This window comes from Zonotrichia leucophrys, chromosome 4A (genome assembly GCF_028769735.1).
Source record: "Zonotrichia leucophrys gambelii isolate GWCS_2022_RI chromosome 4A, RI_Zleu_2.0, whole genome shotgun sequence".
Taxonomy (NCBI): Eukaryota; Metazoa; Chordata; class Aves; order Passeriformes; family Passerellidae; genus Zonotrichia; species Zonotrichia leucophrys.
Genome location: NC_088174.1, coordinates 8,418,559 through 8,433,746, shown reverse-complemented (window position 1 = coordinate 8,433,746; position 15,188 = coordinate 8,418,559). Strand labels below are relative to the sequence as shown.

General features: G+C 38.8%; 1 protein-coding gene across 2 annotated transcripts in view; it reads left to right on the top strand.

The window, feature by feature from the left end:
* COL4A5 (collagen type IV alpha 5 chain) overlaps positions 1-15,188 on the top strand; it is a 74,353-nt gene that overhangs the window by 6,714 nt on the left and 52,451 nt on the right. For both annotated transcript variants that reach the window (XM_064713326.1, XM_064713323.1), the window contains exon 2: positions 14,571-14,630. In XM_064713326.1, the coding sequence (XP_064569396.1) occupies positions 14,571-14,630 (60 nt within the window). The remainder of the gene's footprint in view (positions 1-14,570; positions 14,631-15,188) is intronic.

The following is a 15,188-nucleotide window of genomic DNA, read 5'->3' as shown; positions in this document are numbered from 1 at the left end:
TATCTGTCAGGATTTTCTGCTGAAATGCATTAAACATGTTCGAAAGTGTGTTTATTCTAGGACTGGCTTTAGTTGTAAGTAAGGTGAATCTTAATTTTAAATCACACCATTAATTTAGAGAAAGATATTTATGCTCTGCTGCTTCCTAGAGAATTTAGATGTTTTTAGGAACCAGACTTACAAAGCCTTTGGTTGCTGCTGAGGTCTGTGGATGTGGCAGACACCCCTTCTCCAGGAGGAACACTGAGCACAGAGGAAATCCTTGCTTGCTGTTGATGTGGTTCATGGTATGAAATCAAGACTTTCATCTCCTGACATCTCTTTCTCTACTGCAGTAGTTGTCTGTCCTGCTGTTGTATTTGGAGATGTAGTTCTGATAGATGAGATCACCTCATTGGCTCTGGTGGAAGAAATAGAGGTTTGGCAGGTCCATTTGATGCTATTTGCTGCACAGTCTCACCTGAGAGCCATGGCAAGTATCCAGAGCTGCAGTGGAATGGCTTCATTTCAGAGATTCAGAGCCATTAATTGGAAAGATGAAGCTTCATAGAGATTGTTCAACACTGCTCGTTTTAGGAACTACTGCTGCAAGTGACAGAAGTTACAATATCTTTGTGCTTTTGTATAGAAAATGAAACAGAACTGTGCACATGTTCCTTTCTAGCTTATTTTTCAGTTTGCCTGTCTTTTTGTATGGTTACTGGGCTGGACAAAACCATAGAACTTTATTATGCTAAGTATAAAATTTTGGCTTTATCTGGCAATGGTAATGCTAAAGTGAAGTGAACTACAACAATTGTACTGAGAGAAATTGTACTGAGCCCTTGTAATAGTGATGAGTTATGAATGCTGTTTCAAGTCATTAGCTGTATGTCTGGAATAATCAGTTATCAATGGCTGCTGTGACTTTTTGCTTGCCTGCAGTGCTGTACACTGGCAGCCTTATTTTCCTGTTACCAACTCCTTCATGCTTTTCTTACAGTCGGAGTTTTCTACTTTTTTGTCTTAATCTAGAAAGATATGACTGATGAGTCTTAATTTGTAGGAAAGTACTAACTCAATTTGTATTATGGTATAAGCAACGTGATGCAGAACTTGTGACTTGGAATCCTTGGACTACTTAAAAGTAGTTAGAGGAAATAAGGAGTGATTATTTATACTGGATTAACCTGTATTTCTCCAGTGTTCTGTACATATAAAAAATCTGCAGTATGTTTAGAATAGTTAGTTTCATTTCTATCTGGTTCCTGTCCACTCCAACTCCTACATTCTGTGTGGAAGTCTAGCAAGCATTAGTTATTAACTACATTAAGCTGTCAAGCTTAGGCAACCATTAATTCCACAGTTATAGTTGATTTTTTCTAATTCACCATGTTAGCAGTGAAGGCTTGTCTTTCTTCCTTAGGAAAGTTTTTATTTCATTTGTGAGTTGTATATGTATTTCTATGTAGCATCAGTCTGTGTCTGTTAAATACAGCATCAGTTCTTCAAAAGCAAACCTTTCTCTTTATGCACTTAAATGCCCCAGGAATCTGATAGAAAGAAGAAAATGACCACCCTGAACCATGAACTGCATTCTTTCTACACCTTGAATTAAAGTAGCAATTATTAAAACCCACAATTAAATCGCTTTACTTAAAGCAATGAAACTACCGTGACTTGAGGCAAGGCTAGACAAGCCTCCAGCTCCCAGAAATTGTGATGTCCTGACAAGAAATGCCACTGAAAACAACGTTTGGGTGAAGGAGCTTATGAACTCAGTTTTAAAATCTTTTTAAAATAATCCCTTTTATGAGCCAGTCGTTTTTTTTGAGTCAATTTGCTTAGAACCAACCTGTCACGCAGAAAGGTAGCAGAAGCCATTGTTCCTGAAGGGTAATTTCTAGCTGTCATTCAGACAATAGGAATTGGCTTCATAATAGAAAATATTTGTTCTGAATTAGTTAGAATGCTTCTCTTGTATATTCAGCCTTAAAGGACAAAGCTGTTCATAAGGAAAAGGAAGCCTCTGCAGTGAGAAATGAGAATTTATATTTGACTTTGCCATCTCTATTCATCAATTCACTCTGTCATCAGACATGAGAAAAAACCTTGAGATTTCTGCAGAACTTATTTAATGACTTAAGAATTTTAAAATATTTAAAATAATGAGAAAAATCTAGAGAGAATGAGAAATTAGCCTGGAAAAAAGGAGACTTGGGGTGACCTTATCACTCCCAGCAACTGCCTGAAGAGTGGCTGTAGTCAGATGGGATTCACTCTCTTTCTCCAGGCAGCAACTGACAGAACAAGAGGACACAGCCTTAAGCTGCACCAAGGGAAGTTTAGGTTAAAAATTCTATACTAAAAGAGTGATTGGGCAATAGAACTGTGTGCCCAGGGAGGTAGTAGAGTCACTGTCCCTGGATGTGTTTAAAAAAAGACTGGACATGGCACTCAGTGCTGTGGTTTACTTGATGTTGAGGTGCTAGGTTAGGTCATAGGTTAAACTAGATGATCTTAAAGGTCTTTTCTAACCGAGTTCATTCTGTGATTCTGAATGTGTTTTGTTTTGGTGGTTTAACTTCCAGTATTCATTTGTGCCTTTGTTAATAGGGAAGGTGGTGCCATGGAAGTTGCTGTAGAAGGCTGTGCCCAGAGTCTCCCCAGACACACAGTGAAAACATCCATGCAGAAGTTGGTATTTGTCTGGGTGGAAATGGATTTTGTAATTTAGATTGAAGGAAGAGTATATACATAATTCCATTTAGTTTCTGAGCCAGAATGCTAATGGAAACCTCTTGGCAGTAGAATGGATGACACTCCTGTATCAGCACTTTTCTGTTCTAAAATCTTTCATGTTCTTAAAGCTGTGGTAGTAATAAAGTGTTAAAACATCTCTGTCTAATATATGAATGTTTGTATCCTAAGTGAACCTAGACAACGTCTTTATGCTTGGATGAGAAAATGTTTGTTGGCAGGTCTAGTCATGCTCAGGAAATGTGTATTTTCAGGACATGGGTATGCTGTACCCAAAAACCAGAGTAATGAAAGAAGCCTTTTTATAGAACCTTAGATTGCTGATATCCTGCAAAAGTAATTGTGGAGGAAGAGCACAGTCTGTTATAGAAATAGTAATGGAAACAGTATTACTTTTTTACCCCTGTCTTTTTAAACAGTTGGACTAAGCAGATGTGTTTAACAGAGTAAGCAGATGAATCTGAGATGTATTGTTCTAAATTGTAGTGTAAGCTTTTCAGTAACTATTTTTGTCTTGATAGCAGAAAGAGTAAGCAAGAAAAGGGCACGTGGTGTGACTCTTGGGGATGGTGCTAAGCCTGGCCATGAGCTGGACTTTAATTCTTGAGAGTCCCTTCCAACTTACTCTGTGACTCTGAGTATGCTGATCATTTTGGTAGAAAATGACTTCATATTTAAAGTGTAAAGATGAATTTTCTGAAGGAAATCATTAGAAACTGATAATGAAGAGACAATGTGTAGTGAACTGATGAGTCTGTTTTGCTTGTGATGCCAATTGCTGAATGATCTCTCCATGTGCTTGTCTTGGCCCAGGAACCTTTTGCTATATTTTTTCTTCCCTGTCCTGTCAAGGAGTAATAGTGGAACTTAGACATAGAAACACTATTTTCTATTCCAAACCTTTCTTGCTGTAGGAATAATGTTAAAACTTGGTGGGAAAGCTCCTAATTCAATATTTGCAGTTAACTTACTGATTACTGCAGGATGCAGAGCATCTATCACAAACTTGAAGCAGGTTCTTTTCTTTGCATATGTTTGGCTCCGAATAGCACTTGTGGAAGTTGGTACACTCCCTAAAAGTGGGGTGCCTAAGGGAATACTTTCCCTTAGAGAAAGTGGCTTTGCTTTGGAATGAGTACAAATGCCAGGGGCTGTTCCTTACTCCTGCCAAGCTTCAGACTGAACTGTACTGCATCTCAAGTTTTAATAATCCTTGAGGGCTATTTCTTATGAATGGGTCTCCTCAGTTTAATTACTCTGCTGGGGTGTTGGAACCATTTGTTGCCTACCTGCCCCCAGCCCCACCCTTTTTTAAACTGACAGTATTTTAGTGTGATTTTATAAGGAAGACAGCTCACTGACACCCTTGGACCCTGTCAGAGAATCACTGCAAGGAGATACTTTAGGTTCATATTGTCAACTTGCTACTGGGGAGCCTCCAGAATGTGACTGGGAATAAAATCAATTGCTGACAAAAGCAATAATATAAATTTACAAGTATTGAAGTAAGGAGAAGCTCAGTGCTGCTACTGAAGATTTCCTCCCTCTCCTTTTGTTTCCCTTTGAAACAAAAATGTAAAGTTACCCCCTTTCTCTAGCACTGATCAGATTTCTTTTGCCTGTCCTGTAATTGACACAATGGTAATACTTTTAAAATTTAGTTGGGTTTTTAATGTTCTATTTGAAGATCTAATGTATGGCCCTTTCAGCTAATTCCTTGCATGGGTTCAAATTTTTAAATGTAGCAAGTCTCTGAGAAGTGACTTAATTCCTGAGACTTGCTTTCTGTTTAGCAATGATCAGTGCAATCTAAATGTAATGATTCTTTAGGATAATATAACTTATAGCCTCTAGATGTAATTTCTCTGGTGTAAGGGAGTGGAATCTTTTTCTTCTAATCAAACTTGAGTATCAAATTCCAAGATCTGCATGTGCTAGATAGAATGTTCTACTAGCACTAGCCTGGGGCTGTCTTACAGCATTTTAAAGACAATAAAATACATTCAGGCCCCCTTTTGGTTTTTTTTTTTTCCTGGAAGATAGTCTGAGAAATTTCTGTTGTGATTCTCCATTCACTAGAAGGTCACTGTTTCATAGGAAGGTGCATTTTGCACAGAAGTTCCTCACTTGAAGTAGCAGGTGCCCTAAGGAGCCCTGAGCTACTGCTGTAGCACAAAACCATGCTTAAGTGAATGAACCTGAGAGGCTGACACTGAGGGTACTCCGTATCTGCTGAAGTTCAGCATGTGACTTCCTGAACAGGCATCTGAGACCTCTCACTAAATATTCACCTTTCATCAGCTTTAGGGATTTCTGAACCCATGTGGATAAAGGGGTCTCCCATCTCATCAGATCCTGATGTTCCATTCTTTTACAAGTGCCTCTGATGTACAGGGTTAGGAGAATTGTTTGGTCTCCATTGCTTCCTTGTTTAACTAGGCCCTCTTCAATGCCACTTACTTTTTCAGCTTTGATTACCTGAGGCTGGAGAGTAGCTCCTTGTTAGCAAGAGCACCACAGAGAAAGCGCTGCCTGTAGTGCTCTCTTTAGGTGTTAAAGTGCACACGCAGAGTGTGCTGCTGCCACGGGCATAAACAAACGATAATACAGCTCAAACTAGAAGAACCTTGAAGCTATGATACTTGGTCCAAGAACTGAAGGAGAATAGAGCTGATAATCGCCTCCACCACAAATAAAAAAAAAAATCCCCCAGACACCCACCAAGCCATAAGTGAGTTAGGTCTTGTTCTGGCAGTTAAGAGGGTGTGGACTTCTTCAGATAACATCTCAGTGCAATATCACTCTGCACAGCCTCTATTCTTTTTAGCATGTATATTTGCTTAATCTTTGGTATTAATTTAGTGCTCTCAGTAGTTTCAAAATAGACCAGAATGGAGTTGGATTAATTTGAAATGCTATTCAATTTTGCCTCTCCTTTCTCCAAGGAAGCAGTGGGTTTCTGTTCTTGTGTGGTCTGCTTCATGCTCTTGACACTTGAAAGTGCAGTTGTCAGTGACAGATGTCTGACCTCTATTAACAGGACTCTGGAATTGAAGCTTCTTCTATTGCATGTTATATGGATGAGGGTGAGAAACAGGACATTTTCCAGGGAATATCTGTGTCTTTTTATTCCATTTCTTTAACTGGGAAAGGAGTAAAAACAATGCCAGAAGGACTGGTGCTATGAGTGTGTAATACTTGGCTTGCAGGCATATCTGAGGCTTCGAAGCCTGACTGACGATTGGGTCTAGGTTTGTGTTACATTTGGACATGGTTATAGAAAGTGGCAACATCTAACACCTGTCACAAGGGAAAGGCCCTAAATGACTACTAAATCTTAACCTGTAATGAGTACCATATGGCACTTCTTATTTGCAGCTGGAAAAAATCAGGAAGCCCCCAGAGGCTGGTGATTAGAGACTTGTGTGTAAAATAAAAGTAAAACTGAGACTTCCTGAAAAGTCAAGTGGTTTACTGTATGCTGCCACTGACTGACTGCCAGGTGGGTGTCTCAGGGATGGTGTGAGTTGCAGAGATGTGTAGCTGTGCAGGTAAAGATGGAGGCATGCTTAAAACTAACCATTCCTCTAATTTGCTAGGTACTTGTTTAGGGTTCACTTATGGTCTGTATAAAAGTTAGAAGATGGCTTGCATTCAGAGTTCAGCATTTAGAACTGAAATGAGCAGTAGGGAGGTTTAGACTGCCTACAGAGGTCGTATGAAATTTATGCATTCTCAAACTGCAAAGCCAACCAGAGTTACTTTGTTCAGGATGTTTCTCTAGATATGCCGTGTATTTAGAGGTTCATGCAGCTGCAGTGCTTGCTGAAGGAAATGAATGTGGTGTTTGGCATCTGTCAGTTCATTAATGTGGAGATGGAGTGGGTTGAGAAGGCCACCTGGTAGTTTACATTCTGGTTTAGTGCTCTTAGCTTGCGCTGTTTACCAGGAGGTGTACTTGCCAAATCTAAACTTAGATGCTTTGTAAGATGCTGCCTCTGGATGGCAGCATAAAGATAGTGCTTCTGAGTTGCTGTTAAAGGAAACTTTTACCAATTCATACAGCCTGATGTAGAGCTGATTGGAAATCTGTGTTCATTAGGCCAGAAGTGCTTGCTTCTCAGGTCTCTTGAACTGTAGCTTTGAAATGCCTGCAAGAAGGGCAGCAGAACTTGATCTGATTATTTTACTTTGTGTGTCTCACCCACTAAAATACACTGCACTGAAGCCCATTCTCAGGGGTGCCGTGTAGTGTATAGTGTTGTCAGTATTGTAAGACTGATAGACTGCAGAAACCTTATGGTTTTCAGAAGCGGTGAGAACTGTCCCTGTCCTTTTCCTCACCTGCACTTGAGTGCAAGGCTGGCAGTGCCCCTTAGAGCAGAGGGCAACAACCATTTTTGAATATGGAAGGCTGTGTAGAAAGTAGGAGTGAACTACTCTGAGTTGTGAGGGCTAACTGTTCCTTCAACTCTGTACTTAAAGTTTCTGCCTAATGTTTCTTCATGTCCTGAAGAGTTGTCAGCCTTAGCCCTCTTACAACCAAGTATTGAGAAGGGGAGTAAAGTTTGGGATTTTGGGAGAGTTACATACCCAGCTGGGCGCTTCTACTTTCTGTCCTCTGTTCTGGTTCAGGAGTCAGATACTGAGAACTTGTCAGGTTGTGATACCTCCCATTCTGAATGGGTGAATAGTTGCAGTTTGGGGATTAATCAAAGTTGTTCAAGTGTTGGGGTGTTCATTCAGTAAAGAATCCTTGACTCCAAAAGTTGCCTGTAGTTAGACTGGTCTGTGGGAAGATCTGTTGCTGCAAGAGTTGCCATTATTTTAACTAGAAGCTTCTGTGAAAGATACTCTTTATGAAAAACTATATGTTAAAGAACCATAATTAGTTCTGTTTAAAGCAATAAATTCCATATTATTTTAGTACAAGATACAGGCAGAAAAGTTCAATCCTCTTTAGGTAAGAGCTCCTGTCCATTTCTTATAATATTTTTAACACAGACAAATTTGTTTTGATTTTTGCATATTCTGAAGATAGTTATGCCAAGCTTTTCTTGCTGATAATTTTAGGGTTTTTCTAAGTACACCTTTAATTCCACCCAATTTGTAGTAACTATATTCTAAGAGAATTTTTTAATTCTTAAACTTTCCATTTAATCAGACCATTCATTTGGGATGTGATAGCTAGACTTAGCAGATCTCTTACAGTTGTTCCATGTTGTTATTGTTAGTAGCTATTCATGTATCTAAATAAGCACATAGTGCTACCCCTTCAGAGGAAAAAGAAGGGTTGTTTATCCATCAGATGCTTGAGAATGATTTTTAACCTGACTTTGAGTTCTCATTCACTGTAGCTCATCCACTGTAGCTGCTACAACTAAAAGTTTCGTCTGCCAGTCTGAACAGGTCTTATATTGTACAGGTTTCAAAGAAAGATAGTGCCTCGAGGTGCAACAGATGAAATTGCATGCCAGGAGTTCCCTTAGTTAAAAAAAATGGCCAAGAGCTTTTGCAAACCTATTTTGACTTTCAGATTTTAGACAATATTTATTCTTTTCACATCTTTGGGTAGATTGAGGGAAACAATTCCCTAGAAGGGCATGTAAAAGGCTTCTAATTCAGATTCTGCTTTAGCAATATTACTGCTCATAAATACACCACTTCAGTGAGAAAAGGATTGCCATTGGATTCGAGACCTGTGATGGCTTTGCTGCCATAGCTGACTTCACACAGATATATGAGTAATAAATTATCTGTAAATTTGTACTCCTGCTTAAGCCTAAAGAGCATGGAAGTGAAATCATAATTAGAACTCACAAGAGCTGCTTTATCTCTGCTTGTCAAATCCCCACAAAACCTTTTTTTTGTTGGTTATATTTCTGTCCAGGCAAGTGAAGGGAAAATCTACTTGCTGAAGATAAATGGTGAAATCTTTGACTTGGATGAGTAGTAAATCCTTAGCTAGAAAACTGCACAGGTGTTTTGTTACACAAGCTAATGAATATGAAGATACTCTTCAGGACCACCACCAAAATAAATCTTTGTTTGGAACTGAAAGGCTGAACATATTGGCATTATAAATAAAGGTATGAATAATTTTTTGTGTGGTTACAGCAGGAAGATTATTTAAGCCATCCTCCTAGAGCAAAAGCATTTGTAACCGATGCTTTGCTATATGTTGAATTTGCTGATTTTGGTCAGAGTGAATTTTTAACAGCAGTGAGTCTTTGTAATTGATAGAATTATTCAGTATTTATGCTCCTTTTTTTCCTGAAGCTGAACTTATGCTGACAACTGGTAAGCTGTTGTATTTTAATGCAGAGGATGATGTTAGTAGCATTAAGCATTTGTTCACTGTGTATCAGCTTTATTCTAGAAGTATCTTTCACAGATGTCTAAGAAGTAATTGCAGCCCCTACTGTGAAAATTCTCTTCTGCCACCCCTAAATCATGAAGAAGAGCAGCTTGAAAATCTGCAGTTTCCACAGTGAGCTTTCATGAGCTGCAAAAGACTTTTAAACTGCTTCTCAGCAGTAGAGTTGTGTGTATTTGAGTTAATTTAGATGCTGTAGAACACTTACATTGTTCTACAGTTCAGTCAAGTTCCTGTCATCAGTGTCTGTTGCAGTTTTCCATTGGTTTTAAAATTCTGGCCATCTTTATTTGGACAGAATTTATTTCAATGATTTCTGTGCATCTTTTTCAACTAGAGGGAACAATCCTTACCTGATGAGGCAGCTGACACTGTTGTGTCAAATAACTGTCTGGTTCCCTTCAGGACAACATCTGTTTATGAAGTTAGTGTGGGCAAGTTAAACCTCACTGAAGCTTCATCATTTAAGTCTCTGAGGAGGTCTTAATGTATTACAGGTGACACCAGCATTTAAAATCAGCAGCTGTCCACAATCAGGTTTTTGATTCTTTTCTGACCTCCTGCTGCTATCAGAATGGAGCTTTCAAGAAAAGCATGCAGTCTGTCAGTACAAACTGCATGGCTGCATTCAGTAATGTCACTTTGCTCCTCTAGAAAAGGGAGGACTTGTCAAACAGGAAATTCTCCATTTGTGATAAAATTTTACATAAGGAGGATGTCAGAATAAATAAATTGTTTGAGCTATTTCTCTTTTCTTATCCAGTTGTCTGATACCTGATTTGAGAAATTATTTGGAAACAACTTGGGTCATGTCAGAACTCTGAGTTACCTACTGTGCTTCTGTAAGAAGCCTCACCTTCTCCTGATTAGTAATTTGTAAGTGTCAAGGTTTGGAAATGATTGGCTTCCCTCTTTAATCTTGCTTGTGGAAAGAGTATTAAATTACTCTTAAACTCCAGTATGCTTTAATGCTAATACATTATTAAGTGCTCTAGTGTAGGGGTTTGGGTGCTCCCTTAAGCCCTCCCTATGTGCACACTATTAGCTGTTAGGTTTCCCTGCAGCTGTGGATACGTAGTGGTAAATCACTTCTTTTTCACTTCAGTTTTGCAAAGACCCAAGTTACTGTTCTCTCAGCAGCAGCATTCATCTTCCTGGGAGTTTTTACAAACATTTTGTCCAACACTGTTGTGAGTGGCAGCTGGGAGGTGGGGTGGGAATGGAATATGCTGAAATTGCCTCGTAACCGAGGTCTTTGGGCCTGATGAGAAAGGAGTGGAATGTGCCCAATGCATAAGGCAGGCTTTTCACCACAACACATTTTGAGGATGACTTAGGCTATTCATTTCACTGAGCTGACTTGTAACAAACCAGGAGTTGGGAATGTGTACTTTTTTTCTTCAAACTGAAAAACAACAAACAAACAAAACTGCATTCTGTTGGTGGCATACAGCAGTTTTCCTCAGTCCATGTAAGACACAAAAGACCAAGCTTGTTGTGGAAGAATTATCCTTTGACCAGTAAACCAATACCATCCCTCCTTTTATATACTAATGAAAAGAACTTGTTCTCCACACACAGATTCAATGGGTGGAAGCTGTCAGGAAAATCCAGTGAAAGGATTAGCTAAACTTGAATAGATTAATTAGAGCCTTTGGTTGTGTCACAGCATAGGAAATAAGCAGTGATAGTGCCTTCATCTCTGCAGGTATGTGAGCAGGGAGGCAACAGGAGCACAGTAAGGAGCAAATCCAAGCAGTTTGTCATGAGTTCTTAAAAGCTGCTTTGATTCCTTATTCATGTTGGTGTAGTTGAAAACAAAAAGATTTTGATTGATATGGAGACTGTGACCTTGTGCTCAAGATACAACTTGCTATTATATCAAGTATTTTTTATTATCTTCTGTCACCTAAGACAACGTGTCCTACTGGCCAGAGCCAAGAACTGAACTACTGAAGGCTTCTGGCTGCCAGGTAATAATACAAGGCAAGAGTCTTGCTTGGTTTTCCAACTGCCTCATGTGCCAAGTGTAACTTGGAGTTCCCCTGAGGATTGGAGTCATTCAGTTTTCCATATCTGGAAACCAAGAAGGTCAATTTTCAGAACTAGTCATGGTTAACTAGTTTCTTAGGGTAAAGTTCTGATGGTAACCATCTAAATCTTGCTCTTAATGTAAATTTTTCTGCATTTGGAATGTCATTGCATCCATTTTCTTTCTGTGATTGAAGTGTAGATAACTTACTGTTCATGTGCAGGAGAAATTCCAAGTATTCCTATGCATAGTGTGAAGCCTGGATTTCCTTGGCATTCATGTGAGATACACAACTGATTCTATGACATCAAAAATCTCTAGCCTGTGGCTGCTGAGTGGTTTTCAAACTTGTACTAACTTGTTATGCAGTATGCAATCTCCTGTAGTGCCGTTTTTGTGCCTGCTTTGCCAAGTTAAAAAAAATGGCCTTGAGATTACTGAAAAGTCTAAACAAGAAGAAAGCTTTCACTCAGAGTAGGTGATTAAGCTTTTTTTTTCTCTGCCATCATGTTTTACTTTAGATTTTTTTTAAGCTATACAACAGTAAGACCTCTAAGTGGCATGAATTGATCTTGAGATAATATAGATTCTGAGGGCTTTTTTTTTATTCAGACTGTTTAATTAAGAATACCTTAATTTGGTGCAGATATAAGTTAATGCAAATGAGAAGCACAGTCTGCCAAATACAGCTTTTGTACAGGCAGATAAGTGACTCTGCTGGGGGAGTGCTTCTTGATAAGCTTGTGGGTGAATAGATCTTCCCAGGATTTACGCCAAAAACTTACTACCATTTGATTACAGTAGGTATTTGAAGAGTTTTCTGGTTACAGACCTTTAGTTTCCCTTCACTGCTGTCTGAGGAAGACCATGTTTCCTTCCTGCAAGTAATGCATCTGAACTGGATATCCAAAACCACTTGTCAAAAAGCATTCAGTGAGTACTCCTGACTCTCCCAGACAGGCTAATATTGTAGGTTAAGTTACTCAGAACATAAGAAATCCAGTCTGAATATATAAATTGCTTTGTAAGATAGTCACAGGTTTGAAAAGAACCCCTACATTGATTAAATCAAAGCACTTTGGTGCAAGCAAGATAAGGGGGAGAAGGACATTTTTTAGAAACTTATATATGAAACTTTGAATGGATACAAGTTTCAACATAAGGAAGAGGCTGTGGGATCTCCACTACTGTAGTTATTCAATGTGCAACTGAACAAGGACCTGTGCACACTGCCTAAGCTGCTCTGCCTTGAGTGATTCCTTCCATACCAAATTATTTCATTTGTTTTATTAATCAGATCTATTTCATGTGGTCTTGATGTTGAATCACTGTTAAAGATGTGTAAGCACTGACAAAGCAGCTTTCTGCATACACTAACAAGGGCAGAGATTCCTGAGCTTAATTGTCTGAAAATTCACCTTCACAACATTGTGCACCTCTAACTTGTATTGTGAAGGGGCCAGGTAATCTCACACCATCTTTCTCTCCCAACTTCCCTTTCTCCCTTTTCACCCCAATAGTTCCTTGTACCTGAAAACTGAAAAAATTCCTATTAGAAACATTTTGTGGAAGCTGTAAGGAAGACTAAATGAGTCTCTTCTGTTCCATAGGCTGAATAAATCCTTCTCTTTGTGCAGGATCTTGATCATGCTTTTTCTGTATGTGCTATTTTAACCTGTGTGTTCTGTGACACTTTTTGGTTTGGGTAAGTTTATTATTTTCCCCCACCTCTTGGAGGCAGCAGAGGTTTTCCATGTTGCTCTCACTGTTCCATCCTTGTAACACAGAATCAGTGCTGCAGGACAGTGAGCAAGGTTTGTACTGTGAGGGAAGGGAATACTGAATGTAACTAAAGTTAATCTCTTTTAAACAAAGCTTTGTTAGAGAGATTAATCCTAAAACTGGTTCACAAGGAACTTGCTTTTTTAAAACTCATTTTTAAAAGTGAAAGAGATCAGATACCAAATTCATTGGATAACTGGGATTGGAGGGGGCATCAGAAGGACAGGGACAGCCGTGAGGTCAGACCACATTGCTTGTCCAGCCTGATCTTTGAAAGCTGGGCTAGGAAATGGCTCAATAATCCCTGTTAATGGAGAATTTTGAGTTTTCATGTACATAACATCAAGAAACTGGTGACAAAAGCCACGTGGAAGATCAGGAGAGACACCCTGGTCATGTCTGGAGTGTAACACCACTGCTGGCCTTAAAGCTCTGCCTTTTCGTACAAGATGCTTTAATTGATTCTGGGATTTTGTAGTTCCAAGTGAATTAAGTTACTTCTGTATTTTCAATCTGATGCTTGGTAGTATGTTTAGGCTAAGAGCCAGGACATTCCTAATGCCAGGTAGGGGATGGGTCATGTCTCTAAATGCTTCTGTGGTAATGAAGGCTAGAATTCAGGTGTGGGTGTATTTCAGATCTGACACACTGACTGGTTTCTTTCTTGATTGAAACTTTTTACATAATGTTCTCTGTCAATTACTGAAGGGGAGGACCCCAAATGCTCAGTTTTTCAGACTTTAAAAGCATAAGCTCTGTTTTTAATACAATCCTGCACCTGTTCTCAGAATAAGTTGACCCCTGAAGTGTTTCAGCTAGTGTATCTTCTAATATGGCTCATAGTTTTTAACTATGAAGAAATCTGAAACAGGTATTATGTAGAAATATTCTACCAAAAAAAGGATTCGTTCTAGAAATGTCACTTGTGTAAACACATTTGTTAATCTGAAATCAACACAAGGCTCTAATATCCCATGTAAAAATGGGGGTGTAAGAATACAATCTAAGCAAATGTGGTATGGGAGGGTTATTTAACTTGGATCTACTCTGTGTACCAAACTTGTATATCCCTCTCCTTTGAATCCCTTGAAATCCACCTGTCACCTTATGCTAGACTGTTGTAGCTGGTTTGGCAAGCTTTGCTCTGGTGTGGGAATGCAGCTACATGAAATCTAGAGGTTTTTAAATGTTTTTTTCTCAATAACTGAGCTATGGGGGGAAGAATTAATCGCATAGTAAGTATTTGTCTAATAACTATCTCAGACGTGCTCATAACCTTCAGGCTTGGTTTAAACTCTTGTGCAGAACCTGCCATCTACTGGTGGGAAGCATAACTCCTCAGCTGGAGATGTGCTGAAGAGCCTGTTTTATAAAGTGCTGGTGCTTTTGGCTATACGTGTTGCATTGTACTGCTTAAGCATACATTTGGAAGTCTCAAATGAACTGTAAAATACTTACAAACAAACATAGGTATTATTAAAGGTGATTGAACTTTCAGTTAACTGTGTATGCTTTGAACACTTGTAGAATAGCTAGAGGATAAACTTCATAGGTTTACTTTTTAATTTTCTGTAATAATATTAAATATTTCATTCAGTCTTATGCCAACTAAAAACAATTTTTTCCCCTTATGTTTTTAAGGCTTGCCATGGATGTACATCTTTATCCAAATGTGATTGCAGTGGAGTAAAAGGTGAAAAGGTAAATATTCTTCTTTTTATTTTTTTAACTGTCAGATCAGCGCACAAACCACTGAGCCATATGCCAGCTTCAGATAACTGAAGCTTATGGATGATAGTTCTTTGCTTCTTGCTCATATCTCTTTTCTTTCATGGTAGTGTGGGCATGCACCAAAGAGCAGAGCTGTATTAACAGTCAGGTATTGAGTCAGACTGATTTGGTCCATCTCACAGTGTAAGATTTTCATATCATTATTTTCTCAAGAATGGGGAATTAATGCACAGATTTTTTCCATCTATCTGACTATTTGGAAAAAAAACCAAAAACCAGAAGAGACAAATTCTAGTACAATAGAAAGAATTCCTATTTAGCCTGCCTATACGAACTAGCTAGTGTTGACAGGCTAAGGTGTGGAATGTAGCATAATGGCTGTTCTAGTAATGCTTCAGTGGGATTGTGAAATGAGTGAGTGTGGGTTGTTTTCTCTCTTTTCTTGCACTGTCAGTTCATAAGTAGTTGATGCTCACTAGTGTGTTCTGAACTTGTACTGCTTTTCACCTCTTAATTTGTGCAGCTGTA